Source organism: Esox lucius, chromosome 4 (genome assembly GCF_011004845.1).
Source record: "Esox lucius isolate fEsoLuc1 chromosome 4, fEsoLuc1.pri, whole genome shotgun sequence".
In the NCBI taxonomy this organism is placed as follows: domain Eukaryota; kingdom Metazoa; phylum Chordata; class Actinopteri; order Esociformes; family Esocidae; genus Esox; species Esox lucius.
The window spans coordinates 16,937,015-16,963,014 of NC_047572.1; the positions used below are offsets into that span (position 1 = coordinate 16,937,015).

The window sequence follows — 26,000 nt, forward strand, 5'->3', positions numbered from 1 at the left end:
TCTTTCATAATGTTTGAAATGCATTGTCCTGTAGCATTGAAATTCCCATTGTCAGATACACAATGTCTTATTGCCTAGTGTAATGATTGCCTGTCCTGTAGGCGATCTGGAAGTACATTTTGGCCCTGCCCGGGGGATTAGCTCAAATGGTAGAGCGCTCGCTTAGCATGCGAGAGGTAGCGGGATCGATGCCCGCATCCTCCATGCCTTACCTTTGCTTCTGAAGTATATTGAACAATTGCTTCTCCTTCATGATGTCTAGAAGACTTTTGGTTGTAGCATTGAAAGTTGATGGATCAACATCAATTGCCTTTCCTCCTCTTTCATAATGTTTGAAATGCATTGTCCTGTAGCATTGAAATTCACAGTGTCAGATACACAATGTCTTATTGCCTAGTGTAATGATTGCCTGTCCTGTAGGCGATCTGGAAGTACATTTTGGCCCTGCCCGGGGGATTAGCTCAAATGGTAGAGCGCTCGCTTAGCATGCGAGAGGTAGCGGGATCGATGCCCGCATCCTCCATGCCTTACCTTTGCTTCTGAAGTATATTGAACAATTGCTTCTCCTTCATGATGTCTAGAAGACTTTTGGTTGTAGCATTGAAAGTTGATGGATCAACATCAATTGCCTTTCCTCCTCTTTCATAATGTTTGAAATGCATTGTCCTGTAGCATTGAAATTCACATTGTCAGATACACAATGTCTTATTGCCTAGTGTAATGATTGCCTGTCCTGTAGGCGATCTGGAAGTACATTTTGGCCCTGCCCGGGGGATTAGCTCAAATGGTAGAGCGCTCGCTTAGCATGCGAGAGGTAGCGGGATCGATGCCCGCATCCTCCATGCCTTACCTTTGCCTCTGAAGTAAATTGAACAATTGCTTCTCCTTCATGATGTCTAGAAGACTTTTGGTTGTAGCATTGAAAGTTGATGGATCAACATCAATTGCCTTTCCTCCTCTTTCATAATGTTTGAAATGCATTGTCCTGTAGCATTGAAATTCCCATTGTCAGATACACAATGTCTTATTGCCTAGTGTAATGATTGCCTGTCCTGTAGGCGATCTGGAAGTACATTTTGGCCCTGCCCGGGGGTTTAGCTCAAATGGTAGAGCGCTCGCTTAGCATGCGAGAGGTAGCGGGATCGATGCCCGCATCCTCCATGCCTTACCTTTGCCTCTGAAGTAATTGAACAATTGCTTCTCCTTCATGATGTCTAGAAGACTTTTGGTTGTAGCATTGAAAGTTGATGGATCAACATCAATTGCCTTTCCTCCTCTTTCATAATGTTTGAAATGCATTGTCCTGTAGCATTGAAATTCACATTGTCAGATACACAATGTCTTATTGCCTAGTGTAATGATTGCCTGTCCTGTAGGCGATCTGGAAGTACATTTTGGCCCTGCCCGGGGGATTAGCTCAAATGGTAGAGCGCTCGCTTAGCATGCGAGAGGTAGCGGGATCGATGCCCGCATCCTCCATGCCTTACCTTTGCTTCTGAAGTATATTGAACAATTGCTTCTCCTTCATGATGTCTAGAAGACTTTTGGTTGTAGCATTGAAAGTTGATGGATCAACATCAATTGCCTTTCCTCCTCTTTCATAATGTTTGAAATGCATTGTCCTGTAGCATTGAAATTCCCATTGTCAGATACACAATGTCTTATTGCCTAGTGTAATGATTGCCTGTCCTGTAGGCGATCTGGAAGTACATTTTGGCCCTGCCCGGGGGATTAGCTCAAATGGTAGAGCGCTCGCTTAGCATGCGAGAGGTAGCGGGATCGATGCCCGCATCCTCCATGCCTTACCTTTGCTTCTGAAGTATATTGAACAATTGCTTCTCCTTCATGATGTCTAGAAGACTTTTGGTTGTAGCATTGAAAGTTGATGGATCAACATCAATTGCCTTTCCTCCTCTTTCATAATGTTTGAAATGCATTGTCCTGTAGCATTGAAATTCCCATTGTCAGATACACAATGTCTTATTGCCTAGTGTAATGATTGCCTGTCCTGTAGGCGATCTGGAAGTACATTTTGGCCCTGCCCGGGGGATTAGCTCAAATGGTAGAGCGCTCGCTTAGCATGCGAGAGGTAGCGGGATCGATGCCCGCATCCTCCATGCCTTACCTTTGCTTCTGAAGTATATTGAACAATTGCTTCTCCTTCATGATGTCTAGAAGACTTTTGGTTGTAGCATTGAAAGTTGATGGATCAACATCAATTGCCTTTCCTCCTCTTTCATAATGTTTGAAATGCATTGTCCTGTAGCATTGAAATTCACATTGTCAGATACACAATGTCTTATTGCCTAGTGTAATGATTGCCTGTCCTGTAGGCGATCTGGAAGTACATTTTGGCCCTGCCCGGGGGATTAGCTCAAATGGTAGAGCGCTCGCTTAGCATGCGAGAGGTAGCGGGATCGATGCCCGCATCCTCCATGCCTTACCTTTGCCTTCTGAAGTATAATTGAACAATTGCTTCTCCTTCATGATGTCTAGAAGACTTTTGGTTGTAGCATTGAAAGTTGATGGATCAACATCAATTGCCTTTCCTCCTCTTTCATAATGTTTGAAATGCATTGTCCTGTAGCATTGAAATTCCCATTGTCAGATACACAATGTCTTATTGCCTAGTGTAATGATTGCCTGTCCTGTAGGCGATCTGGAAGTACATTTAGGCCCTGCCCGGGGGTTTAGCTCAAATGGTAGAGCGCTCGCTTAGCATGCGAGAGGTAGCGGGATCGATGCCCGCATCCTCCATGCCTTACCTTTGCCTCTGAAGTATATTGAACAATTGCTTCTCCTTCATGATGTCTAGAAGACTTTTGGTTGTAGCATTGAAAGTTGATGGATCAACATCAATTGCCTTTCCTCCTCTTTCATAATGTTTGAAATGCATTGTCCTGTAGCATTGAAATTCACATTGTCAGATACACAATGTCTTATTGCCTAGTGTAATGATTGCCTGTCCTGTAGGCGATCTGGAAGTACATTTAGGCCCTGCCCGGGGGATTAGCTCAAATGGTAGAGCGCTCGCTTAGCATGCGAGAGGTAGCGGGATCGATGCCCGCATCCTCCATGCCTTACCTTTGCTTCTGAAGTATATTGAACAATTGCTTCTCCTTCATGATGTCTAGAAGACTTTTGGTTGTAGCATTGAAAGTTGATGGATCAACATCAATTGCCTTTCCTCCTCTTTCATAATGTTTGAAATGCATTGTCCTGTAGCATTGAAATTCACAGTGTCAGATACACAATGTCTTATTGCCTAGTGTAATGATTGCCTGTCCTGTAGGCGATCTGGAAGTACATTTTGGCCCTGCCCGGGGGATTAGCTCAAATGGTAGAGCGCTCGCTTAGCATGCGAGAGGTAGCGGGATCGATGCCCGCATCCTCCATGCCTTACCTTTGCTTCTGAAGTAATATTGAACAATTGCTTCTCCTTCATGATGTCTAGAAGACTTTTGGTTGTAGCATTGAAAGTTGATGGATCAACATCAATTGCCTTTCCTCCTCTTTCATAATGTTTGAAATGCATTGTCCTGTAGCATTGAAATTCCCATTGTCAGATACACAATGTCTTATTGCCTAGTGTAATGATTGCCTGTCCTGTAGGCGATCTGGAAGTACATTTTGGCCCTGCCCGGGGGATTAGCTCAAATGGTAGAGCGCTCGCTTAGCATGCGAGAGGTAGCGGGATCGATGCCCGCATCCTCCATGCCTTACCTTTGCCTCTGAAGTAAATTGAACAATTGCTTCTCCTTCATGATGTCTAGAAGACTTTTGGTTGTAGCATTGAAAGTTGATGGATCAACATCAATTGCCTTTCCTCCTCTTTCATAATGTTTGAAATGCATTGTCCTGTAGCATTGAAATTCACATTGTCAGATACACAATGTCTTATTGCCTAGTGTAATGATTGCCTGTCCTGTAGGCGATCTGGAAGTACATTCTGGCCCTGCCCGGGGGATTAGCTCAAATGGTAGAGCGCTCGCTTAGCATGCGAGAGGTAGCGGGATCGATGCCCGCATCCTCCATGCCTTACCTTTGCTTCTGAAGTATATTGAACAATTGCTTCTCCTTCATGATGTCTAGAAGACTTTTGGTTGTAGCATTGAAAGTTGATGGATCAACATCAATTGCCTTTCCTCCTCTTTCATAATGTTTGAAATGCATTGTCCTGTAGCATTGAAATTCCCATTGTCAGATACACAATGTCTTATTGCCTAGTGTAATGATTGCCTGTCCTGTAGGCGATCTGGAAGTACATTTTGGCCCTGCCCGGGGGATTAGCTCAAATGGTAGAGCGCTCGCTTAGCATGCGAGAGGTAGCGGGATCGATGCCCGCATCCTCCATGCCTTACCTTTGCCTCTGAAGTAAATTGAACAATTGCTTCTCCTTCATGATGTCTAGAAGACTTTTGGTTGTAGCATTGAAAGTTGATGGATCAACATCAATTGCCTTTCCTCCTCTTTCATAATGTTTGAAATGCATTGTCCTGTAGCATTGAAATTCCCATTGTCAGATACACAATGTCTTATTGCCTAGTGTAATGATTGCCTGTCCTGTAGGCGATCTGGAAGTACATTTTGGCCCTGCCCGGGGGATTAGCTCAAATGGTAGAGCGCTCGCTTAGCATGCGAGAGGTAGCGGGATCGATGCCCGCATCCTCCATGCCTTACCTTTGCCTCTGAAGTAAATTGAACAATTGCTTCTCCTTCATGATGTCTAGAAGACTTTTGGTTGTAGCATTGAAAGTTGATGGATCAACATCAATTGCCTTTCCTCCTCTTTCATAATGTTTGAAATGCATTGTCCTGTAGCATTGAAATTCCCATTGTCAGATACACAATGTCTTATTGCCTAGTGTAATGATTGCCTGTCCTGTAGGCGATCTGGAAGTACATTTTGGCCCTGCCCGGGGGATTAGCTCAAATGGTAGAGCGCTCGCTTAGCATGCGAGAGGTAGCGGGATCGATGCCCGCATCCTCCATGCCTTACCTTTGCCTCTGAAGTAAATTGAACAATTGCTTCTCCTTCATGATGTCTAGAAGACTTTTGGTTGTAGCATTGAAAGTTGATGGATCAACATCAATTGCCTTTCCTCCTCTTTCATAATGTTTGAAATGCATTGTCCTGTAGCATTGAAATTCACATTGTCAGATACACAATGTCTTAATGCCTAGTGTAATGATTGCCTGTCCTGTAGGCGATCTGGAAGTACATTCTGGCCCTGCCCGGGGGATTAGCTCAAATGGTAGAGCGCTCGCTTAGCATGCGAGAGGTAGCGGGATCGATGCCCGCATCCTCCATGCCTTACCTTTGCTTCTGAAGTATATTGAACAATTGCTTCTCCTTCATGATGTCTAGAAGACTTTTGGTTGTAGCATTGAAAGTTGATGGATCAACATCAATTGCCTTTCCTCCTCTTTCATAATGTTTGAAATGCATTGTCCTGTAGCATTGAAATTCCCATTGTCAGATACACAATGTCTTATTGCCTAGTGTAATGATTGCCTGTCCTGTAGGCGATCTGGAAGTACATTCTGGCCCTGCCCGGGGGATTAGCTCAAATGGTAGAGCGCTCGCTTAGCATGCGAGAGGTAGCGGGATCGATGCCCGCATCCTCCATGCCTTACCTTTGCCTCTGAAGTAAATCGAACAATTGCTTCTCCTTCATGATGTCTAGAAGACTTTTGGTTGTAGCATTGAAAGTTGATGGATCAACATCAATTGCCTTTCCTCCTCTTTCATAATGTTTGAAATGCATTGTCCTGTAGCATTGAAATTCACATTGTCAGATACACAATGTCTTATTGCCTAGTGTAATGATTGCCTGTCCTGTAGGCGATCTGGAAGTACATTTTGGCCCTGCCCGGGGGATTAGCTCAAATGGTAGAGCGCTCGCTTAGCATGCGAGAGGTAGCGGGATCGATGCCCGCATCCTCCATGCCTTACCTTTGCTTCTGAAGTAAATTGAACAATTGCTTCTCCTTCATGATGTCTAGAAGACTTTTGGTTGTAGCATTGAAAGTTGATGGATCAACATCAATTGCCTTTCCTCCTCTTTCATAATGTTTGAAATGCATTGTCCTGTAGCATTGAAATTCCCATTGTCAGATACACAATGTCTTATTGCCTAGTGTAATGATTGCCTGTCCTGTAGGCGATCTGGAAGTACATTTTGGCCCTGCCTGGGGGATTAGCTCAAATGGTAGAGCGCTCGCTTAGCATGCGAGAGGTAGCGGGATCGATGCCCGCATCCTCCATGCCTTACCTTTGCTTCTGAAGTATATTGAACAATTGCTTCTCCTTCATGATGTCTAGAAGACTTTTGTTTGTAGCATTGAAAGTTGATGGATCAACATCAATTGCCTTTCCTCCTCTTTCATAATGTTTGAAATGCATTGTCCTGTAGCATTGAAATTCCCATTGTCAGATACACAATGTCTTATTGCCTAGTGTAATGATTGCCTGTCCTGTAGGCGATCTGGAAGTACATTTTGGCCCTGCCCGGGGGATTAGCTCAAATGGTAGAGCGCTCGCTTAGCATGCGAGAGGTAGCGGGATCGATGCCCGCATCCTCCATGCCTTACCTTTGCCTCTGAAGTAAATTGAACAATTGCTTCTCCTTCATGATGTCTAGAAGACTTTTGGTTGTAGCATTGAAAGTTGATGGATCAACATCAATTGCCTTTCCTCCTCTTTCATAATGTTTGAAATGCATTGTCCTGTAGCATTGAAGTTTCCCTTTGTCAGATACACAATGTCTTGTTGCCTACCTTTCGGATTGCCTGTGCTGTAGGCGTTGCCGGAAATTAATTGAACAATTGATTGGCCTTCTCCTTCATGATGTTTGAAACACATTTGCAGTTATTTTTTTCTAAACTAAAGATAATACATCTGACACAAAAATGAATGATCTTAGCAACTACTGTAGAGTATCTTACCATTTCCTGGTTGAGCTGAATACTGGTCAACATCATTGTGTTAAAACTTTCTATAAGTTACGTTACCCGTTTGTTGGCGCTGCTATGCTTGTTTTTCAACCAAAGATAAAGAAAGGAGAGTTACTCTGAGACCTGATGGTCATTTACATTTGACAGTCTTTCAGACAGATTTGCCATCCTGGAAAAACTATGATTTGTCCCTCCCCAATATATCACTGTAAAAATACCTGTAATTTCCAGAATATTTATAACATGCAATGAAATCACTTGTGCTGGATTGACACTCAACAGCGCATTTTTAAGTTACAAATGATTGCGACCCACAGCCCTTTGCCTCACAATATTTTGTTCCAGTCCTCAGCAGTGGCACATCATGCAGATACTACATAACTACAGTGCTAGTGTGGGAATATGAGGGAGTCTGTTGTTGGTTAGAGATTTATTTTTACTTCTACCGCTCAATACAATAAGACACATTTATATATTTTTATATATACACATTTTATAATCTTCATTTTCGCTGCACTGAATTAAAGGTCACACTTTGTTAGCGAGCAGATTGCTGACGTTTGTTAGCTAGCTACATTAACACAAACCAGCGTTTGCAGCTGTTGGAATTCGAGTCAATGAGAGAAGCGTGCAATTCAATGTATGTAGTTTTCCTTCCCTGGCAAGGTGACTGTTCATGTCAACCATCAGAATGGCACTCAATGCACGTCGCTTACGTGGGGTTAATTCAGTAAGTTTGTTTTTATGTTGATAGGGTTCACACAAAATAGCTCAATTGGCAGATCTAATAGCGAACCTATGGCGCAAACTAAAACAGTATTCAGCACTACTTTTGTTGTCCCCATCAGAAATTGCTCTTGAGCAAAAAGCTCAACGTAATGTTCAAAAATAATTTTTTTCACTGATCGTATTTGCCCCATTACTAAATGCAAGAATCGGAATTCATATTTTGTTATACATTTTGGAGAGCTTCTGAATAATTACATACACTCACCTTAAGGATTATTAGGAACACCTGTTCAATTTCTCATTAATGCAATTATCTAATTAACCAATCACATGGCAGTTGCTTTAATGCATTTAGGGGTGGGGTCCTGGTCAAGACAATCTCCTGAACTCCAAACTGAATGTCAGAATGGGAAAGAAAGGTGATTTAAACAATTTTGAGCGTGGCATGGTTCTTGGTGCCAGGCGGGCCGGTCTGAGTATTTCACAATCTGCTCAGTTACTGGGATTTTCACGCACAACCATTTCTAGGGTTTACAAAGAATGGTGTGAAAAGGGAAACACAACCAGTATGCGGCAGTCCTGTGGGCGAAAATGCCTTGTTGATGCTAGAGGTCAGAGGAGAATGGGCCGACTGATTCAAGCTGATAGAAGAGCAACTTTGACTGAAATAACCACTCGTTACAACCGAGGTATGCAGCAAAGCATTTGTGAAGCGACTGCCGCCCGATCCTCTCCGCACCGACCCCTTATGGTCCCTCCTGTGGGTGGTGAGCCAACGGGAAGGCGGCCCCACGTCGCTCCTTTGGGCTAAGCTCGGCCGGCCCCATGGGGAAAGGCCGGGCCACCAGGCGCTCGCGTACGAGCCCCAAAATCGAAGTACATATTCATGATCATTAGGGCCTGTAGAATGTGTCCATTATCATTGGGCTTGTGGCTGTAGCACATTATCAGTTTGTCCTGCAGCTATAGTAAATTATCACTCTGGCCAGAAATTGTAGAACATTATAATTTGGGCCTGTAGCTGTAGCACATTATTAATTCAGCCTGTAGCTGTAGTACATTATTAATTCAGCCTGTAGCTGTAGTACATTATCATCTGCAGGTGCGCCTGCAGATGCAGACAAACTGGATAATGATAGAAATTTAAGGGTTCTGCTTTGTCCTTTACAGGAAATATTCAGGTATGTGTATTATGATTCCCTAGCTAAGAGGCCTACAAACCTCTCTTCAAGCACACCTAGACATTTTACAGTTTTCTTGTAGCCCTAAACCAGCAACGGATCACCTACGTTGAATTACAGTGGATATTAAGTCTGCACTCCTATTGAAATGCATCTCCTTCACAGACACATAGTGGAGTACTGCACAATCCAAAGAGCCCTCTTAGGAGGACATGTAAGAAAAGGAAAACTTTAAAACCTATTAATGATATTCATCATCTAAACTGTAGACTGTATCTACCATCAATTATTGGGGTTCCCCAATTTTGTGTTTTCATTGTGATGGGACATTTTTCACAAAGATCATCATTATTTCACAGTGTTATCAAATTGTATAAGTGAGTAAAGAGCAATGTAACCAGATGATGCTGCATTAGCTTTAGCTCGGCTCTGCTCTCCCTGAGTGAGAGAGATGCATGCATAAAGAGATAAAGAGGCTAGTTGTAGTACAAAACTGTAATTGCAATTATCACTGACTAATAGATTCTGTCATAGGAAAATGTTATTTTCTTCCCTAATTTTACAAAGGACTCCCACAAAGAAAGGCAAATCAATGAATGTGTTTATTTTCATCACCTAGCTTAAACGTGGACTAGCTTACTTCCTCTTTGAGAAGCACCTGAAATGCCTGGACAGGTATTTAGACATTGCAGAAAACATTCTGATAAAAAAAGGCTTCCCCTGTTGAGATGTAGACAGATGATTCTCTGGAAGTGGAAAAACAAATAGTAATTTTAGATATGATTACTTGACTAGATATTGTGGAGTAACATTGCAATAGCTTTTCTTTTTAAACCACTAACACAAGTAGAAAATGTAATGCTGTCTCACCCAAGATATCCTCAACAGTAATCAGATCCTCAGGTATTGAGAGGTCTGAACCCTTCCTGCAATCCCTTTTGTTCTTCTTCTTTGAGGGCTATATGTATAAAGAAAGTAGCATGTAACCAAACTGAACCAACAACAGCACAGTTAACCACCTCCTGATAATGACAACAAAATCTAACACACCAACAACATATATATGGGCGGTTTTATATTGTCTACACTCACAATAAAGTATTTTACGTACTTTGCCTACTCTGACAAGCCTTTGTAGGAAGGAACACTTCATTTTGTCAGCTTTCACTTCCTCAACCAGAGGAACGGCTTCAACCAGAGGAATGGCTTCAACCAGAGGAAGAACCTCAGGTCCTGTGGCTTTAAATGATGTTCTTGAGGAGGCTCTTGTTGCCTCATTACACCTGTCGAATAGCTCTTTACTCAAGGACTTCACAAGAATCATATCAAATTTAGGGTCCTGAGTTGAAATGGCCATTTGCAGGAATTTCTCTGAGCCAAACTCCTCCAAAATATTTCTGTATACAGCCCTGTACACTTTCTGAATCTTTAGCTTTTCTGGATAAGTTTGGGTCTCAGAGTAGCCCGACGTTGCACAGAAGGCAGCCATGACCTTCGGGATCAGTTCTTGTGATTTGCCTGCAATGTCAACTGGCTCCAGATTTGCTTTGGTTTGAATCTTTGATAGAAGCCTCACCACCAGCAGGCCGATGAGGCTGATGAAGTCATCATCACTGTCTAAGTGGTCAGAGGTTGGAGTTAGAGGCAAAGCATCTGGGCTGGTTGACCTCTGATCAAAAACAGTGTTCTGAGCCAGATGAGAACAACTTCTGGTGTCCTCCTTTCCATCTATGTTTTCCCCAAAGCCTCGTACTACAGACGTCTCTGTCCTCTCAGACGGAGATGATGCTCTGCTTTGGGCATCAGAAACCACAAATTCCATGACCTGGCTCACCAGTACTTTTATAAACAGATTGACTGTTTCAATGAATTCGGAGGAATTGGAGGAGCATGAAATCCTATCTTTGGGCACAGTCACCAACACACTGACCCCCTGAGCCAAACTCGATGAAGATAATGAAGGCACAAAGCAAGGAAGCAGGAGGCGTTTCACAGACTCCTCTGCAAACAGCTGAACTAAATCATATGACGTGGGCTTAACCACATTTGTGTCCTTCCTCTTGAGTTTATCAAGAGCCGTATCGGAAGTGCTCTTTCCAGCCGGTGCTGTCAGAACCAGAGGGGACAAGTTGCTGTCAGAAATTATGCTGTTTACTTGGTGAGCAAGACTACATGAGAGAGCAACAATCCTCTCCTGAGACATGAGATCCTCCAATCTAGATATTGCAACTGCCAGATCAGGTTGAGACATAACCTTCCCATTTTCCTCTGGATAAACCTCCTTCATGATGCTATTTGCTATCGCAGACATGGATTTCCTGGCATCATACTCCAAAGTCTCAACCTTAGTGGGTTCGCTCATGTCTATGACTGAACATCTCACAATGGGTGGAGTAACAACCTCTGGTATATCAGGAAGGGTAGGAGTGCCAGGGAGTGAAAATTCCCACTGTGAGTCAAAATATCTGACTGATGGCGTTGATTTGGATGATATCGTTGAATTGGTTGATGATGTTGAAAAAGAGGAAAGTGGCCGCTGAGGGTCTTGTGAGATCACTTCCTGACCACATCCACTGCTCATATTGTAAATGTCATCCAGCATAATTGCAATGCTATTGTCTATTTGTGAAAGCTCTGCTGCTGAGATTTGGTCAGATTTGGACAGCTCCTCATAAATAGAAACCAGAATATGGCTGAGTGTTTCTTTGGCTTGAGCTGTTGTTGCTTTGGCTTGCCTTTCCATTGTTAGGTACCTCTTCATCTTTGTCTTTAGGTTGAGGTAAACTGCCTTCCCAGTTGCCCATATCTTTTTCTCAGACATTTCCACATTAGACTGGGAGCCTACGGGTTCTGCCCCAGAGTCAGTTTTCTCACAGTTCTCTTCAAACGTGGAATCTGCCTGACAGAGACTATTTGATGACGCTGGATGGGAAAAAATACTCTTCATATCACTGGAAATTGATTCAACCATTTCAAAAGCAGCTGCAGCTGTATGTTTTGAGGAAATGGTTGATGTTGCAGGCGACATTAGAGAAATTGTCTGGTAGAGAGATGTTGGCAGGCTTGATTTGAGGAAGCTTTTGACTGATTTATTCAGGATTCTTTTAACCTTCTGTGTTGCCTTCTTCTGGAATTTTTCAAGTGACAGCTCATGAATAATGGAGGATGGAGTAACACCAAATCCTTCTGATCCGACCTCTGGAACAGAAGAGCATTCAGCACCCAGGTGTTCCTCTGAAAGTTCACTGCCAGATGCCAACGTTTTCACTTTCCCAACTAAGTCTCGAAAAACCTTAGCCGATTGCAGATCTTCTTTTTCGTATTCGTCCAACAAGTCTTCAAAAACATTAATTACTTTTTCTGTTGCAGTTCTAAAGCAGTGCTCAATATCAAATTTTTCCTCTGGATTTATGTGATCATCGAAAAACCTCTTGAACATGTTAACCATCTGTTCAGTTGTCTGAGAAGAAGAGGCAACTTGGGAGAACTGCCCAGAAAAGGTTCTGCCGATGGTCACAGAAAGGGTTGAGTTGAGCTGTTCAACCACCTTCTTGATTAGATCAACAGTTAGCTCAGGTGGGCAAGAAGACATGATGTCATGGTTAGACAGTTGCTTCTGGACACTTGTGATGATATTTTCTTCGGACATTCCTATGTCGTCTTTCACTGAGCTCTGGTAACTTTAAACAAACACATGATCAAATCAGACTGCATGGTCAAATCAGACTTGTAAGCTTTCCAAACATGTTCAACAACTTTGGAAGTCTACTATTGTAAAGATATCATTAAGTCAACCCTGTACGAATAAAATGTACATAATAACATAACATTCAGTATTGCATTGGATGTTATAAAATGCACCTGCTAGAAAGCTGTAAAATACAGTATCTTTACATGAGAAAAGTTACATTGACTCACACACTCAAACAAACGGGGAGCATACCTATTGGGTGTTCTGGACCTGAAAATATGTGCTCCACTGCCACTATTATGAATCTCCTTTGCCAGATACTTCACTTCCCTGATGAGCTGCAGTCTTTCCTGCTGAAAGGCAGCAAAGGGTTTTGCGCTGCTGGCCCTCTTAGTTGAGTCAATGTTGTCCTCTTGACAGCCTGTCACTCCCAGTATGCGGGCCAGGGCGGGCACCAGGATGTGAAGAGTGGTCAGGGAAATAAAAGTCACTATGGTCTTGCACAATTTGACAAGATCTTCTGAGTTCATCTGTATTGAAGAAACAGAACAGAGGAAGTGTGTCCATGTAGCTGTGGTGTGAAATGTTCTATATAGTACCCAGCTGTGGTCTGTGACACATAATATCTAATACAACGTATTTATTAATAAAATATTAGACTAGTGGTTTCCAACCATTTCAGTTAATGTACCATCTACTGAATGCCTCTGCCTTGAGTAGCCCTGATGAGCATTTTACAAAAGTTGACTCCTGAGACTTCTAAAGTACCCATGTAGATAAACCGAGTACCTATATGGTCTAAGTACCCCTGGTTGGGAACCAGTTATTTAAATAACAGTCTTTGAATTTAATAGAATTCAATACTCTCACATCCAAGGTCAAAGGCAAATAGAGAAACTTACAGGGCTTTTAAGTGCTTCATAGAGTGCCTGCCACTGCCTGGGGGTGAAAATAAATAAACATGTTTTAGTTATAGATCAAATTGTTTAGTTACTGCTGCATAAAAGTTCAAAAATTGTTGTTAGATTGCAGGAAAAACCTATGACATACTCATCAGTGAGATTTCGCAGGAAGGATATGAGGATTGGGTAGCAGTATCCTTTCTCTTCATTGTTTCCTGGGCCGAAGGAAACCGTACAAGCTTTGGTCTCCAGGAGTTTGATCACAGAATCTTTGTCCAGATGTTTATACATGGGTCCTGAAGATGTTTGTCATCAATTATAAGAAGGAATTTACAGATACATTTACATTTTCTCTCTCAAGATGCTCTAATGGTTTAACTAAATAGTATGTAGCCATTCTTTCTAACTGAACATTTTGACTAATCACTATAGTCTAGAGTTTCATTGAAAACAGATGACAGCATGCACATCACAGAAAGAAATTGTTGAGGACAGATTTTAATGAGAAAATAGGTATCCATGTATTATTTGCAATAACGAACACTAATAAGCTTCTGTATGAATTACATTTTGTTTATTGATTAGAAACCTGCCTAACTGCTATGTAGAAGCCAGTGGAGTAAATGAACTGTGTTTGACTGGGCCCCAATTTGCTTTAGACTGTTCAAGAACACTGCAATGCAAAGACCTAGGTTAGCATGCTCTGTTCTTAGACGTGATTTTGGCCGCAACCGAAGGCGCCAGGCCTCAGACTATCTTATCTATGGCCCAGCTGCTGATGGCTACAAGGTGAAGTTGCCTGTGTTTTCTCTGTTTCTTCCATCCAGGCAGGACAGAGACTAGGGTTAACCTAGTCTAACTAGACCTAGGAGTATGGTTGTCATGACAGTGGAGAGATCTATCTTGTTTTCCTATTACTATGACAACTTGTTTTCTTGTATGTATCTTGAGCATAAGAGATAATATTTTGGGAGCTGACAAAGGGGTGTATAAAAAGATTAAAGCAATAGTGTATAAGCAGAACAATTGTCATGACACTACTTTGAGTTGGTCTCTGTACTTGTAATCTGTTTTATTTTGACGATTCTTTCTGTGGATCCACCAAATTATACCTGAAGTAATCAAGTGTAATACGAACAACTGAAGAGTTTCTTTCTTAACAAATCATGAAAATGTTCCATCTTCCACAACAGATACAGAGAACAAATGCTATAGTGCTACATCTCTTACCTGCATCTTTGCCCATGACCTGCGCCCCTGATTTCTTGGCATTAATATTTTGTCTTATTTTGATCTCCATTTTGGACGGGGCTTCCAGTTCTTTTCCAGTATCCTCTTTCCCCTCTCCCTGAAGATCCTTGTTGTCCCTCTTTACAACCTGAAGGACATGTCATTAAGTATTCCAATAGGTCAATATCAGATTACATGTAAAGAATATTATCATAATAGAGCTACAGCCATAGCAGCACCGAATTAATGATTGGCAATGACTAGAGAGAATGGTAGGCCTGGATCTGCTCATAGACTTGTTTTACATTATTAAAGCAAAAGACTGTTTTACTGTTACTATTAGCCATTTGGATTACCTTTTCTCCCTCCATGTATTGTGTTGCATTTTAAGAAGCATATAATGTCAGCATATATATATATTCATTGAAGTCGAGTCATGACTGAGTGCAGAATTTGCTGCGGTATTTAACAGTAAGTTCGTTCTATGACATGGACCATTATGACGTCTGAAAATGAATAAGTCTAAATAAGGCAACACCAAATATGGTCATGTACAACTTCCCCAGTTACACTAGATTTTAGGAGGGGCGTGGCGCACAGGAGACTTGAATAAACATACACATTTCCTAAAAATTTCTAAGAGAAAAAACGTTTTGGAACTTCCCTGCTCAAGGCCTAACAGTAAAACACGTTGCGCTGGGCAGCAAAAAATGGTACGCTGCGTGTAATAGATAATCTGTTTATGCTTCCCTCGTGTGGCTATAATTGTTCTTACATGTTTATTCCACTTCTCCCTCCGCACTTACAGCAGGCTACATATTTTTCCCACCAACGATGTTCCCACAGATGTATACAGAAAAATAGTATTTACGTTTCTGTTTCTCTTCTATTTTAAGTTAAAATGTTTTAATAGATCAAATAAATATAGTTACCTGGCCACTTACAACAAAGCTGCCATTGGCCCATGAATTGCCGCTCTTCAAACGTCCTCTCTTGCTCACCACAATCACTTTCACTCGCGGACAGGCCGAACTAGGCTTACCAAGTTTTTCTTTGTTGTTCATGTATATTGTAGTTTTACTGTATAGGGGGCTTTGAAAGCACAGAAGAACGTGAAAATACAAATAAGATACATCCGCACGAGGCTAATAAATTATACCTGGTTTTGTCATAGACACAATCATCCATAATAAATAAAAGACATAAATAACATCCCTATTATCACTTGATCTATTTTCGTTTCAGTAATCGTGGTCGGTCAAGAATTAATCTAAAATTCAACTTGCAAGAAAAACTCGTATTCCAAAAGAAAATACAAATTGCAGACAGCAAAGTTCATACGTCATGAGCAAATGGGGGTGGAAATTCAGACAAATGGGAGTGTTCGATTGCTTAATAGAATAGTTTGTTTCAAATATATATTTTTAAGATATATGTTCTGAATATATTTCCATCAAAACATTTGATTATAATACCAAAAACCGTACTTATTTTATGATAATTGATTTGATTAAGACATAGGTGTTGCTTTAAATAAAACGTGTTTGCAATGGAATAGTTTTGATTTTGAGTTAAAAAGTTAAAAAGACGCAATGTACTTTGAGATGACAAGATATATGTAATAATTCATTAACTCTGAGATTGTCAAAAAATAAACATTCCTGACCCATTTTAAAAATATACCATTTCATGGTATCAACTCCTCTTCAAAATCACATGTTTGGCTGTGGTGCAAAAGAGGTAAAAACCCAAAAGCTTGAAAGAAAAACAATAAAATATCCCTTCCATTCAACATACATGCAATATCTGACAAGGCGGGATATGCAGGCTGACTCACATTTACAGAATCATCTCAATATATAATAATATATAAAAATAATGGATATCAAAGGTGGACATCAACATAATGAAAATACATGTTCACAAAGGAGAAGTAAATCAGTAAACCTGTACCAAAGCTGTCTTTCTAAATTACTGATAATACCTTAATGATCTCACCAGCTAATGCAAATATCAGCAAAAAACTTTATTTCACAATTCATCAAAATGTTTAGAGCTCTCACATGTCAGTGGTCTGCATGTCCCATGACGTCATGATAATTAGAATGATCCTGTCTTGTACCTTCCCAGGGGAGTTAAGACAATAAAAGCCTTCGTTATCTAGCTGCATGGCACAGGATAGGTTTAAAAGTACTAAAGAGCGACCTTCAGTTACAACAGCAGCTTCACTCAGTCAATTACCAAGCATGGGTGAGGAGCTGGATAGTGGAGAAGAGGCACGTTTACAGTTCAGTCCACCTCCCCCTGCAGGTCTCCTCCCCGATCATCCGTTCAGTGCGATGCCCTGCCAGCTGCTGTTACCCTCCCGCACGGCTAGAGCAAACCCGGTGTCACTGGGATTACCGTGACCGGTTGGGCTCTGGCTCAAGCGATCCAGTGACTTGGAAGTGGATGCCGTCCCCAGGCAGCGGGGATGGGATGAGGGGGCAGAGCCAGCAGACGTACCAGCGGGCACCCAGGCCGTGCCGCAAGTTGCCCAGGACACCCAGGTTGTAGGGCCTGCGGATGGAGTACCACTCTCTGGTGGTCTGGCCTCGCAGCAGGAGGAAGAGGTGGAAGAAGAGGAAGGCTGCCACCAGCAAGAAGCCCAACACGCAGGTGTCGGCAATGAACGCAAAGGCAAAGGCCCGCGCTGTCACCTGACCTGAAGGAGAGGGAACAGGACAGAGCTGGGTCACAGGATAAATGCTATCACCAACATTTCCACACACACCTCGATTTGTCTCACACACATATACCTTCTGTCTCTCTCTCACACACACACACACACACACACACACACACACACACACACACACACACACACACACACACACACACACACACACACACACACACACACACACACACACACACACAAGTCAGTTGTTAGCATGCTCTACCTCCCTTGCCGTATCTCTCAACTCGATCATACTCAAATGACATGGTCGAAGCAAGTGGAACATGATAAAGACGAATACAAAACAAGGTCTCATTCGCGCCTTCAACAACCCCCCTGTCTAACCTGAGACAAGCATGATCCAGGGCATGAGTAGGAGCAGGATGCTGTGTAATGTAACGCCCTCCTTCAGAATAATGATGAACACCTCAGCATTCATCACCACAGCATACAGCAGGCCGCTCCACATGAACAGCAGGCAGCTGATGAAGTAGCGGTAGTTGCGGTGACCGACACACTGGCCGAAGAACACACAGTGGTGATCTCGTCTCAGAACACACACTTTGCAGTCGTAGCAGTGGGAGCACCGCGGAGGGGTGTAGGTCTCGCATGTGTAGCAGTACCTGTGTGTGGTGCGGAGAGGTGATTTCCGACTTCAAAATTGTAGGGATATCAACACTTGACTGGGGACATCATAATATAACGATAACAACAATCAGAACTGTACCATTTCCTTAACTTAATTATCACTGCGTAGTCTCAAGAAAAAATAGGAGTAATTAATATTTTTTGACTGCGACTTAAGATGATCCATTATCTTAGCTATTCAGCTAGCTCACCTCCAGCCTTGCGCCATGGCTTCTGAACCCAGAAACACTCCACGGATCGAGGGATTCGTTTTCAGAAACAGCGAAGCGTTCCATGTGATGTTGCCCAACATGAAGTACTGCGCGAGGAGGTGCACGGTCTTCCACACAGTAGACCACTGGGTCTTCTTCTGGTCCAGTTGGAGCGGCGCTTCGTCCAACACCAGGTAGCTTACTTCTGCCGTGATGGAAAACACAAGCACGGTGTTCAGAACAATGGGCAGGTGGTGACACGTCTTCTCCACGCGATTCCACACCTGACCTGCGAAACTAAGACAGGCCATGGTGTCTTGTGGGGGGACTTGGGAAGTGTCCTCTGCTTCCTTGTTGCCGCCCTGTAGTGATTTTAAGATATCAATATTTGACGTTTTTCACAGACGAACACGTATGAAGAGTATTATGCTAAGGTTAGTGATTTCATTACGGACGATTCGTACTCGTTTTGCCCACATTGTAAACTAACTAAACCTCACTGGACTTTTTCAAAGCTCGGAATGTATCTAGATTAATTAACACCCTCAATGTGGAAATGCAGACCTGCAGTGAAGACAGTGTGTTACATGAAAATACGTCCCCATTAATCTACATCTCTCGCGTAAACGTTCCTTAAGAGTTGTTTTGACAATAGTCCTATGCATTTACCAAAAAAAATGACATAATGAGTATATTTGTTACATCAGATATTCAATGAACACGACTTTCCTGTTATGAATAAATGTAATAGTCTAATACTTATTTCCAGCCGTATTCCATAGCCTACTATTATATGGTAACATTTGGAATCCCGATGGTCTATATGCGTTTCTATACAGACGTTTATAGGCATCTCAACTGTCTAATAACATTAACCTAAAAATGTATCCTAATTCTAAACCTAAATTCAACACTTGCCTTAACTCTTATTCTAAACTTTAGCCTAACCTTAGCAAGCAACAGTAAATAAATAGATACAGTATTTTCTTGACAGTATTATCTGTTAAAGTACAGATGGATAGGGACTCGCAAAATAAAATGTAACCCTATTTTTTATTACACAATATGATGACAGCAATGATACTGATAAGAACTAGCTAAGATTTGCCCTATTCATCTGTGATAATAGTGTTGTCCAAATACCCCGTCCCTCTCTCTAAAAGAGAGTAATCCAACCAGCCCTTAATCCATGTTAATCTCAGTCAGTTGATTCAGAGCCCTCAATTTCTAAAAGCTCTCTGTCATGCGCATACTGGAAGAAAAAAAGAGAAATGATGCCTACTTGGTATGTGGACGGTCCCGAGAACAACAGACAGCATTATTCAAAACATGGAACAGAAAGTCTGCTACAGAGGTGAGAATAAGATTTCTGTTTAATCATGGGTTCATGTGAAATAAGGGCGACCCTCTCATATGTCCTTTTAAGGTAAGAGGGGCTGAATGATTGCTATGAATTAATGTGACTACTAGTATGAAATTATAGTATATTGTTTGTTTTCACTGGAATTTTGCTATTTCTGTATTGTTCTTTTAATTTTCAGACAATTAAATGTTTTAGACTATCACAAAATTGTAAGAATGTCTTCACCACTAGGAGGCAGTGTTGCCTGAATGATTGAATAATGAATCTCAGAAAGCACAGGAAATGGATGACAGGTTATGGCCAGTATCCCTGTTCTGTGTACGTTTCACACAGTGAGCGCAGACGGATGGAGCTGCAGACTGACCTTGTGACCTTACAGAGGGATCAGCGCATGTGAGTGACCTATCTACCTTTATTTGTGAATCAGAATATATCACAATAATAGACTGTTGACATTGCATGGGTGCGTGCACGTGGATGAGTGCAGGTCTGCTCCTGTGCATGTGTACACGTGTGTGCAGTAGCCAGGCTGTGCGTCTGCAATGCCGGTGGCAGGAGCTGAGTGAGAGAGAGCGCCGGGCCCAGCTGTTGAACAGGGAGCTTTTGCAGGAGTTTGACAGAGCACAGGACACCCTGAGAAACATGGTCACCCACACCTCTGCCATGAACACCATACGGGTTTGTATTTAAAAAGACACACACACACACACATGTTCTCCAACCCCCACACCATCACAAACACACACTTTTTACTATTACGCCCTCTGTCTCCCCAGTTGACCTTGACCACTGACTGTGATCTCTGACCCCTGTAGGTGGAATATGAGAGCTATCTGGAGGAGAGTTTCCCCCGCTGGCAGCAGCAGCTCAAAGAGAAGACTCTGTCAGCCCAGCGCAAGGTACCATGCATCCAAAACTGTGTCAGCTTTATCATTTCTGCTCTTTATTAAATAGGGAAATGTTCTTACATTATTTTATGTTCTCCATAGAGGATGGAGCAGCACCTGAAGGACTGTCAGAGGAGGATGGAGAAAGGCAGGGGTGAAGAAAGAACCACCAAGCATCCCAATGGAGCCACGTCGGTCATTTCCCCAAGTCATGCTTACATACCCCAAAACGCAGCTGCACCTCAAGACCAGAACAGACAAAATGGCCACGGAGGCTACGTTCAAGATGGCTATCATCTGTCCTCCTGGTTGATTCATGGTCGTTCCCACTTGGCTGATTGCAAAACCGGAATCCCTTACAATGACCACCGAGGAAACCTGACTCAACAGCCTGCTGACTCCCCACTCCCCCATGACCCTCAGTCCCTCTTCCCACCCCAGCCTTACCCTGTCCAACCCTCTCACTCCTACCCCACCCTTACCAGTAGGCCTCACACTGTGTTCCAGCCTGAGACACCACCATCGGGGTGTCCCACGGTATGGGCTGGTGTGATGGCCGCGGCTGGGAACATCTTCAGGGTCCCAGTAAGCCCTCAAACCTCCTGGACTAGCCCTTCCATGTCCGATACCCACGGAGGGAGCATTGTACATGGTGCGGAGGAGGACGGTCAGGAAAGGGAAATTAGTAAAAGGGCAGCGCCAAGGCCTGAGGGCGAGACACAGACAGGAGAGAGGAGAAAAGATCCATCACACGACCTGGACATAAAACCAGGTGAGAATCTCCTATTATCTGAAATTGCCTAATGTACATTAATCATCAACGAAAGCCAAACTGAATGTCAAGACCCTCCACAATGGATATAGCCGCTTGCAGAATGTAAAGGTTAAAATAATTATACCTCAAATCTGTGTGTGTGTGTGTGTGTGTGTGTGCGCAGTGCGTCTTTCGAGTGGACAAGGGGAGAGCAGTGAGAGCAGCAGAGCCTCGAGTAGAGAGGCCAGTAAAGAGAGGAAGGAGAGGAAAAAGAAGGCAGGGGGAGCAGGGCGGAGGGAAACAGACAGGCTCTCTGTAGGGGTCAGGGAGGTTGTTATTGCTGAGACTTCAGTATCCTCCTCTGTGGTTGAAAGCTCAGAGAATGATGAGCCATCAGTGGCAGGAAGCAAGAGGAGCAGGAGAAGTAGGAGTGGAGTACTGGCTAACTCATTTAGTGCAGAGGAGTCAGGGAGTCATAAGGAGGTGTTGATGGGTCAAATGGTGTCAGGGAGTCATAAGGAGGTGTTGATGGGACAGATGGAGTCAGGGAATCATAGGGAGGTGTTGATGGGTCAAATGGTGTCAGGGAGTCATAGGCAGGGAGAAACCAGTGAGAAAGCTGTAGGGGACATTTATATAGAAACAACAGAGGTGGAAGAGGAGAGTCTGGCAGGGGTAAGTCTAGAAGAGGAAGCAACAAGAGAGGATGAGGATGGACTGGAGCATGAAGTAGAGGAGGAGAATAATGCAGAGGAAGAAGAGGGAACCAGCAAACATGCTAGAAAGGAACAAGTAGAAAATGAAAATGAGGAGGTAAGCCAAAAAAGGAAGGAGGAAGCCCAACCAAAGACTCATAGTGTTTTAAAAAGAGAACAAGAGGAGGGAAGGGGAGAGGAAGAAGAGGAGGATCAGGATGGTCAGGGAGACAGCCAAGAAGTAACAAGGAGTGAGAATGAAAGAGAACAAACAAACATCTGTCAGGAGGGAGAGTTGGAAGAGAGAGCTGAGAGTAGGGAAGAAGAGGTTTGTGTGGGAAATGGAGATGAAAGTGAGGAGGATGAAGAGGGCTCAGCCGAGAAAGAAGAACCTGGTGAAGAACAAGTAGAGGAGCAGCATAGTCAGGAAGCAGAGGAAGACTCCACAGAGGGGGAGCCTGAGGATAAAGATGAAAGCGACTCTGACGACAGCATAATATCTCGACCGGCACACAGGTAAAACTCACCTTTTTAGTAAGATGATGATGATTATGGAGAGGATGAAGACAGACGGCATATTTGTTATTATTCTCAGGTCATCCAAAGTCCTGATAGAGGAGGAAGAAGTGATCAGTGGCAGTGGTGAAAATTATGATCATGAAGATGGTCAAGATGACAAAGTGAAAGGTTCTTCATGGTCTGCAGATCCATTTCCAGACGAGGACGATGATATTGAAAGTCTTCTAGCTCCACAAGCAGTGTCTCAGGAAAAACAGTGAGTGTTCTCTGGAAAATTACTACTTCAAATGACTATCCCTGACCATTTTTTTTTTTAACTTTGTTTTCAGAGAGAAAAAAAATGAGGAGAAAGCAGTGATCAAACCTAAAGGTAAGGTTCCTGCAGAGTGCAGTCCATACATTTTCTATACATGTGCTGTGTGTAATGTCTTTTTGCCTTTGCAGCCATTAGGGAGGACTTTGAATGTTTTTCAGAAGTGCAAGAAGTGGACAAAAAGCTGGAGGCCAACCAGTACAATGAGTCAAACGAGTTTGATCCCTTCTATGACTGACAACTGTATCATGTTCCAGGGCACTTGGACCTCCCTGAGAGAATTATTCTACTGCTGTGACTTTTGATTTTCATTGGACTTTTGCTAGTCTTCAGTCTGAGGCTGCCACCATTGAAGTTATTTGAGGTAGTGCCAAAATAATGGGTATTGTACAAAACATCAGTCATCAGTGGTTTAATCTACAACCAATCGGGGTATCAAACCCAATAAATTACATTCTAAATGTCATTTCAATGTGTTTGCATAGAAATTGTCAGGGAGGTTCTCTTCAGACTTATTGCACAGAATTAATGAACATTTGTGGGTGTGGTGTATTGTTTGTGTAGCCAAGTTAAAAATGACTAATGCCACTTCTATATGTTATTATTCTATGTATTCTTTGTTATTAAATAAATGCATTGAGTTCATCACAGATTATAAGTATCATTATTACTCCAACACAGTAGGAGGCAGCATACTCTACTCTGCTATTTTCACCCGCCAAAAACATCTTCCTGTAGGAGAGAAGATTATTTCTTCCAATCACGTTAAAGTTCACCTGCCCTCACTTGGAAGTTTGATGAAAATCTGGACCAAATATAGTAATGTAATCTTGTGTTTTACGTTTCAGAGTTAGTATATTTTTTAAGTCGGTTTTGAACTGTATCTATATTCTTCTCCAAATCTGTCGAATGTTTTGCATATTAAACGTGCTTTTGTAGCTAGCTAAATGCATTTTGACAGCAGGTTCTGTTTACAAACAACTGTTTCTGTAAGGTTAAATTAAGGTTGTAATGCAGTGCAAAATTAATAACAAGAATATTATACAAACAAAAAGTATGGAAACGACAAGCTATGCACGGTCTGTAGTTTTTATACTGAGCTTGCCTGTCATTGATCCTCTTTCAGGACCTCATCAAACTGCGGTGTTACCACTTTACGGCTGGACAGCCAAACCGAACGGGCTTCAGTTCACCTCTTGCCCTGTGAGATTGAGTATGACGGGGCCGCAGAGGTGTCCCAGTTTTTCACAGCCACCATCAAAGATCGAAAACATGGTATGTAGATACAAGATGACGTATTTACGCCATCAAGAGACTGACTTCACAAGTCCACAAAGACCTCGTATTGACTTTGCTCGTTCTCATGAAAGTTTTGTGCATAGCTTCAGAGCATGTCTGGTGTATTGTATGAGTTTACATATCACAATTAGCTTATCAAATATTCCCAAAATGTAAGTAAATGAAATGAAATGTATCTTACAATTATCTAAAACTTCCTGAAAAATAAAAATGACACAAGTAACAGTAACATGGTTATTTACAGTCCGTTTTTGTGAATTCAATAAAAAAATTAAAAATTGTAATCCACCATAATCTAATCCCGCTGATGTTGGTGTGTGGACCATGTTAGTTTTTTTGTTGATGTTGACACGATGGAACTTGGAGTTCCACAACCTGTTGCCAATACAGTCGGCTTTAACCATAACCTCTTATGTTTCACACCCATTTCCTGCAGAGAAAACTGTGTCATTCCGGGGACGTGGTTTGAAAGGTCAGGAGGTCATCTGTCCACAGGGCTACTCAGGCCTTGTGCTGAGAGAGGTCAACAAACCAGGCTCAGACCAGGAGGTAAATACTAAACATTGCCAGAATCAACAGTGTCTGACCAACAGTCACATAATCAACCATATAACAGCTATTTTATGCACAAGGAATAGTGTTTAAACCAGGTAACAACTTTCAGTTTTTTGACTGTGAACTCCACACACCAACTGAGCAATATGCAACATTTTCACAATTTTCTGCAACTCGACACCTGTGAGTTAATGTGTATGAATTTGTGTGTCTAGGACAGGAATGTGAAGGTGTCCTCAGTGTTTCAGAAATTCACGTACTGGAACCTTGAGACACTGCCCAACTCGGATGACGGCATTGTCATGGCAATGGCCTGGCCGGATCTGGCAGATGCGGTGAGCGTTCTACATTTCCTTCAGTAAAAGAACTAGGGATCCACCGATTGTTGGCATTCATATAACACATCAGTGCATGGAGACATGAGTACTGATGTGTTGTCATTTCTGAACCTGTGTACCCTGGCATAAATCCTAATTCTAAACAAATTCCACAAATGTAAACTCAATAATACTTACGTTATCATTCTATTTAGCAGAATTTGCATCAAATAAGCACAATGAATGAAGTAAAATAAATCCAGAAATTGTTAGTTACTAGACATTACACAATGCCTGGATATACATGTGGCAAATATGGTATTTGACTTTATCAAGAAATTGCAACAGAGTATAAATAATAAAACATGACTTATGGAAACATTTTCAATTAATGGAGCAGATTGGACACTTCCTCAGACAAAAGCAGTCTGTTGATAAAATAAAGAAATCGGCATTAGCTGATTTTATGTGGAAATGATTGCTTTCTGACATACCATTGGCTACCTAACACTCCATACAGGGCCCACTGGTGTTGTAATGGTAAATGCTGAGATGTGCAGCTGTTCCCTGGCCACTCAGTCTGGAGTGTTAATATGCTTATTGAAAATAATGCAAAAATTAAATGTTGTGCATTCCCCAGAAGGTAATATTTCTAGCAGCTATTTCCTTCAGCTTTGTGCCTTCTAATGCCGCTGAGGTGGTACTTGCTTCTCTTTGGCAGATACATGGACCAGTGGATGACTAAGATGGAGAAACCAAGAAATATCAAATTATTCCCTGCCCTTCTGCTGCCGTTTGAAGACCGAAAGCACTTTGGTTGTGGCTGGCAGTCGTTGCCTAGTTTGGGAAAATAGGAATGGACAAAATAGGCAGAACACTCCTCATTCCCGATCTGTTTCAAATCCATAGAGTTGGTTCTTGTGACTTCAGTAACATTTTATTTTTGTTTAATTCTGTAAACAGTTATATTTGAAAACATTTTGATTCAGATTGTGTTGAAGTCATTTATTAAACAGTATGTCAGTGGAAGAAAATATTGAAATACATTGG

At 42.3% G+C, this 26,000-nt stretch overlaps 4 protein-coding genes and 19 non-coding genes across 30 annotated transcripts; 21 read left to right on the forward strand and 2 right to left on the reverse strand.

The window, feature by feature from the left end:
* Positions 1-131: 131 nt before the first annotated feature.
* On the forward strand, positions 132-204 carry trnaa-agc. The gene has a single exon. It is a non-coding gene; the product is annotated as a tRNA-Ala (tRNA).
* A 246-nt stretch (positions 205-450) lies between these two features.
* trnaa-agc lies at positions 451-523 on the forward strand. Its single transcript has one exon. It is a non-coding gene; the product is annotated as a tRNA-Ala (tRNA).
* A 246-nt stretch (positions 524-769) lies between these two features.
* On the forward strand, positions 770-842 carry trnaa-agc. Its single transcript has one exon. It is a non-coding gene; the product is annotated as a tRNA-Ala (tRNA).
* Positions 843-1,406: 564 nt separating this feature from the next.
* On the forward strand, positions 1,407-1,479 carry trnaa-agc. Its single transcript has one exon. It is a non-coding gene; the product is annotated as a tRNA-Ala (tRNA).
* Positions 1,480-1,725: 246 nt separating this feature from the next.
* trnaa-agc lies at positions 1,726-1,798 on the forward strand. The gene has a single exon. It is a non-coding gene; the product is annotated as a tRNA-Ala (tRNA).
* A 246-nt stretch (positions 1,799-2,044) lies between these two features.
* Positions 2,045-2,117, forward strand: trnaa-agc. Its single transcript has one exon. It is a non-coding gene; the product is annotated as a tRNA-Ala (tRNA).
* A 246-nt stretch (positions 2,118-2,363) lies between these two features.
* trnaa-agc lies at positions 2,364-2,436 on the forward strand. The gene has a single exon. It is a non-coding gene; the product is annotated as a tRNA-Ala (tRNA).
* Positions 2,437-3,003: 567 nt separating this feature from the next.
* On the forward strand, positions 3,004-3,076 carry trnaa-agc. Its single transcript has one exon. It is a non-coding gene; the product is annotated as a tRNA-Ala (tRNA).
* A 246-nt stretch (positions 3,077-3,322) lies between these two features.
* trnaa-agc lies at positions 3,323-3,395 on the forward strand. Its single transcript has one exon. It is a non-coding gene; the product is annotated as a tRNA-Ala (tRNA).
* Positions 3,396-3,642: 247 nt separating this feature from the next.
* Positions 3,643-3,715, forward strand: trnaa-agc. Its single transcript has one exon. It is a non-coding gene; the product is annotated as a tRNA-Ala (tRNA).
* A 246-nt stretch (positions 3,716-3,961) lies between these two features.
* Positions 3,962-4,034, forward strand: trnaa-agc. Its single transcript has one exon. It is a non-coding gene; the product is annotated as a tRNA-Ala (tRNA).
* A 246-nt stretch (positions 4,035-4,280) lies between these two features.
* trnaa-agc lies at positions 4,281-4,353 on the forward strand. The gene has a single exon. It is a non-coding gene; the product is annotated as a tRNA-Ala (tRNA).
* Positions 4,354-4,599: 246 nt separating this feature from the next.
* Positions 4,600-4,672, forward strand: trnav-aac. The gene has a single exon. It is a non-coding gene; the product is annotated as a tRNA-Ala (tRNA).
* Positions 4,673-4,918: 246 nt separating this feature from the next.
* On the forward strand, positions 4,919-4,991 carry trnaa-agc. Its single transcript has one exon. It is a non-coding gene; the product is annotated as a tRNA-Ala (tRNA).
* Positions 4,992-5,237: 246 nt separating this feature from the next.
* trnaa-agc lies at positions 5,238-5,310 on the forward strand. The gene has a single exon. It is a non-coding gene; the product is annotated as a tRNA-Ala (tRNA).
* A 246-nt stretch (positions 5,311-5,556) lies between these two features.
* On the forward strand, positions 5,557-5,629 carry trnaa-agc. Its single transcript has one exon. It is a non-coding gene; the product is annotated as a tRNA-Ala (tRNA).
* Positions 5,630-5,875: 246 nt separating this feature from the next.
* trnaa-agc lies at positions 5,876-5,948 on the forward strand. The gene has a single exon. It is a non-coding gene; the product is annotated as a tRNA-Ala (tRNA).
* Positions 5,949-6,194: 246 nt separating this feature from the next.
* Positions 6,195-6,267, forward strand: trnaa-agc. Its single transcript has one exon. It is a non-coding gene; the product is annotated as a tRNA-Ala (tRNA).
* Positions 6,268-6,513: 246 nt separating this feature from the next.
* Positions 6,514-6,586, forward strand: trnaa-agc. The gene has a single exon. It is a non-coding gene; the product is annotated as a tRNA-Ala (tRNA).
* A 2,897-nt stretch (positions 6,587-9,483) lies between these two features.
* LOC105026700 lies at positions 9,484-16,536 on the reverse strand. 4 transcript variants are annotated; one of them, XM_020045826.2, is made up of 8 exons: positions 15,635-16,220; positions 14,691-14,838; positions 13,609-13,756; positions 13,461-13,497; positions 12,811-13,088; positions 9,979-12,547; positions 9,738-9,825; positions 9,484-9,613 (listed from the first exon to the last, which is right to left on the reverse strand). In XM_020045826.2, exons 1-8 carry the CDS (start codon positions 15,752-15,754, stop codon positions 9,504-9,506), a joined length of 3,498 nt encoding a protein of 1,165 aa, XP_019901385.2. In that variant the 5' UTR covers positions 15,755-16,220; the 3' UTR covers positions 9,484-9,503. The 4 variants fall into 4 exon arrangements, with proteins under 4 accessions (XP_019901385.2, XP_019901384.2, XP_019901386.2 ...); XM_020045825.2 differs by having other exon boundaries at positions 15,623-16,220; XM_020045827.2 differs by lacking the exon at positions 15,635-16,220 and adding an exon at positions 15,047-15,230.
* Positions 16,537-16,701: 165 nt separating this feature from the next.
* Positions 16,702-18,827, reverse strand: zdhhc24 (zinc finger DHHC-type containing 24). The gene is made up of 3 exons (XM_010898323.2): positions 18,249-18,827; positions 17,755-18,032; positions 16,702-17,394 (listed from the first exon to the last, which is right to left on the reverse strand). The coding sequence occupies exons 1-3, from the start codon at positions 18,557-18,559 to the stop codon at positions 17,090-17,092; spliced, it is 894 nt and encodes a 297-aa protein (XP_010896625.1). The 5' UTR covers positions 18,560-18,827; the 3' UTR covers positions 16,702-17,089.
* Positions 18,828-18,870: 43 nt separating this feature from the next.
* On the forward strand, positions 18,871-23,477 carry LOC105026698 (glutamic acid-rich protein). 5 transcript variants are annotated; one of them, XR_004575663.1, is made up of 10 exons: positions 18,871-19,602; positions 19,945-20,004; positions 20,133-20,289; positions 20,427-20,510; positions 20,601-21,270; positions 21,437-22,463; positions 22,543-22,722; positions 22,796-22,836; positions 22,911-23,143; positions 23,461-23,477. XR_004575663.1 is itself a non-coding variant. In XM_034291685.1 (9 exons), the coding sequence occupies exons 1-9, from the start codon at positions 19,520-19,522 to the stop codon at positions 23,015-23,017; spliced, it is 2,409 nt and encodes an 802-aa protein (XP_034147576.1). In that variant the 5' UTR covers positions 18,871-19,519; the 3' UTR covers positions 23,018-23,424. The 5 variants fall into 5 exon arrangements, 2 of the variants coding, with proteins under 2 accessions (XP_034147576.1, XP_034147577.1); XR_004575665.1 differs by having other exon boundaries at positions 19,991-20,004; XR_004575664.1 differs by having other exon boundaries at positions 19,508-19,602; positions 19,843-20,004.
* Positions 23,478-23,541: 64 nt separating this feature from the next.
* On the forward strand, positions 23,542-25,977 carry rnaseh2c (ribonuclease H2, subunit C). The gene is made up of 5 exons (NM_001303984.1): positions 23,542-23,603; positions 23,906-24,054; positions 24,515-24,627; positions 24,849-24,968; positions 25,672-25,977. Coding segments are annotated over exons 1-5 (408 nt in total). The 5' UTR covers positions 23,542-23,601; the 3' UTR covers positions 25,696-25,977.
* The last annotated feature ends 23 nt before the right edge of the window (positions 25,978-26,000 follow it).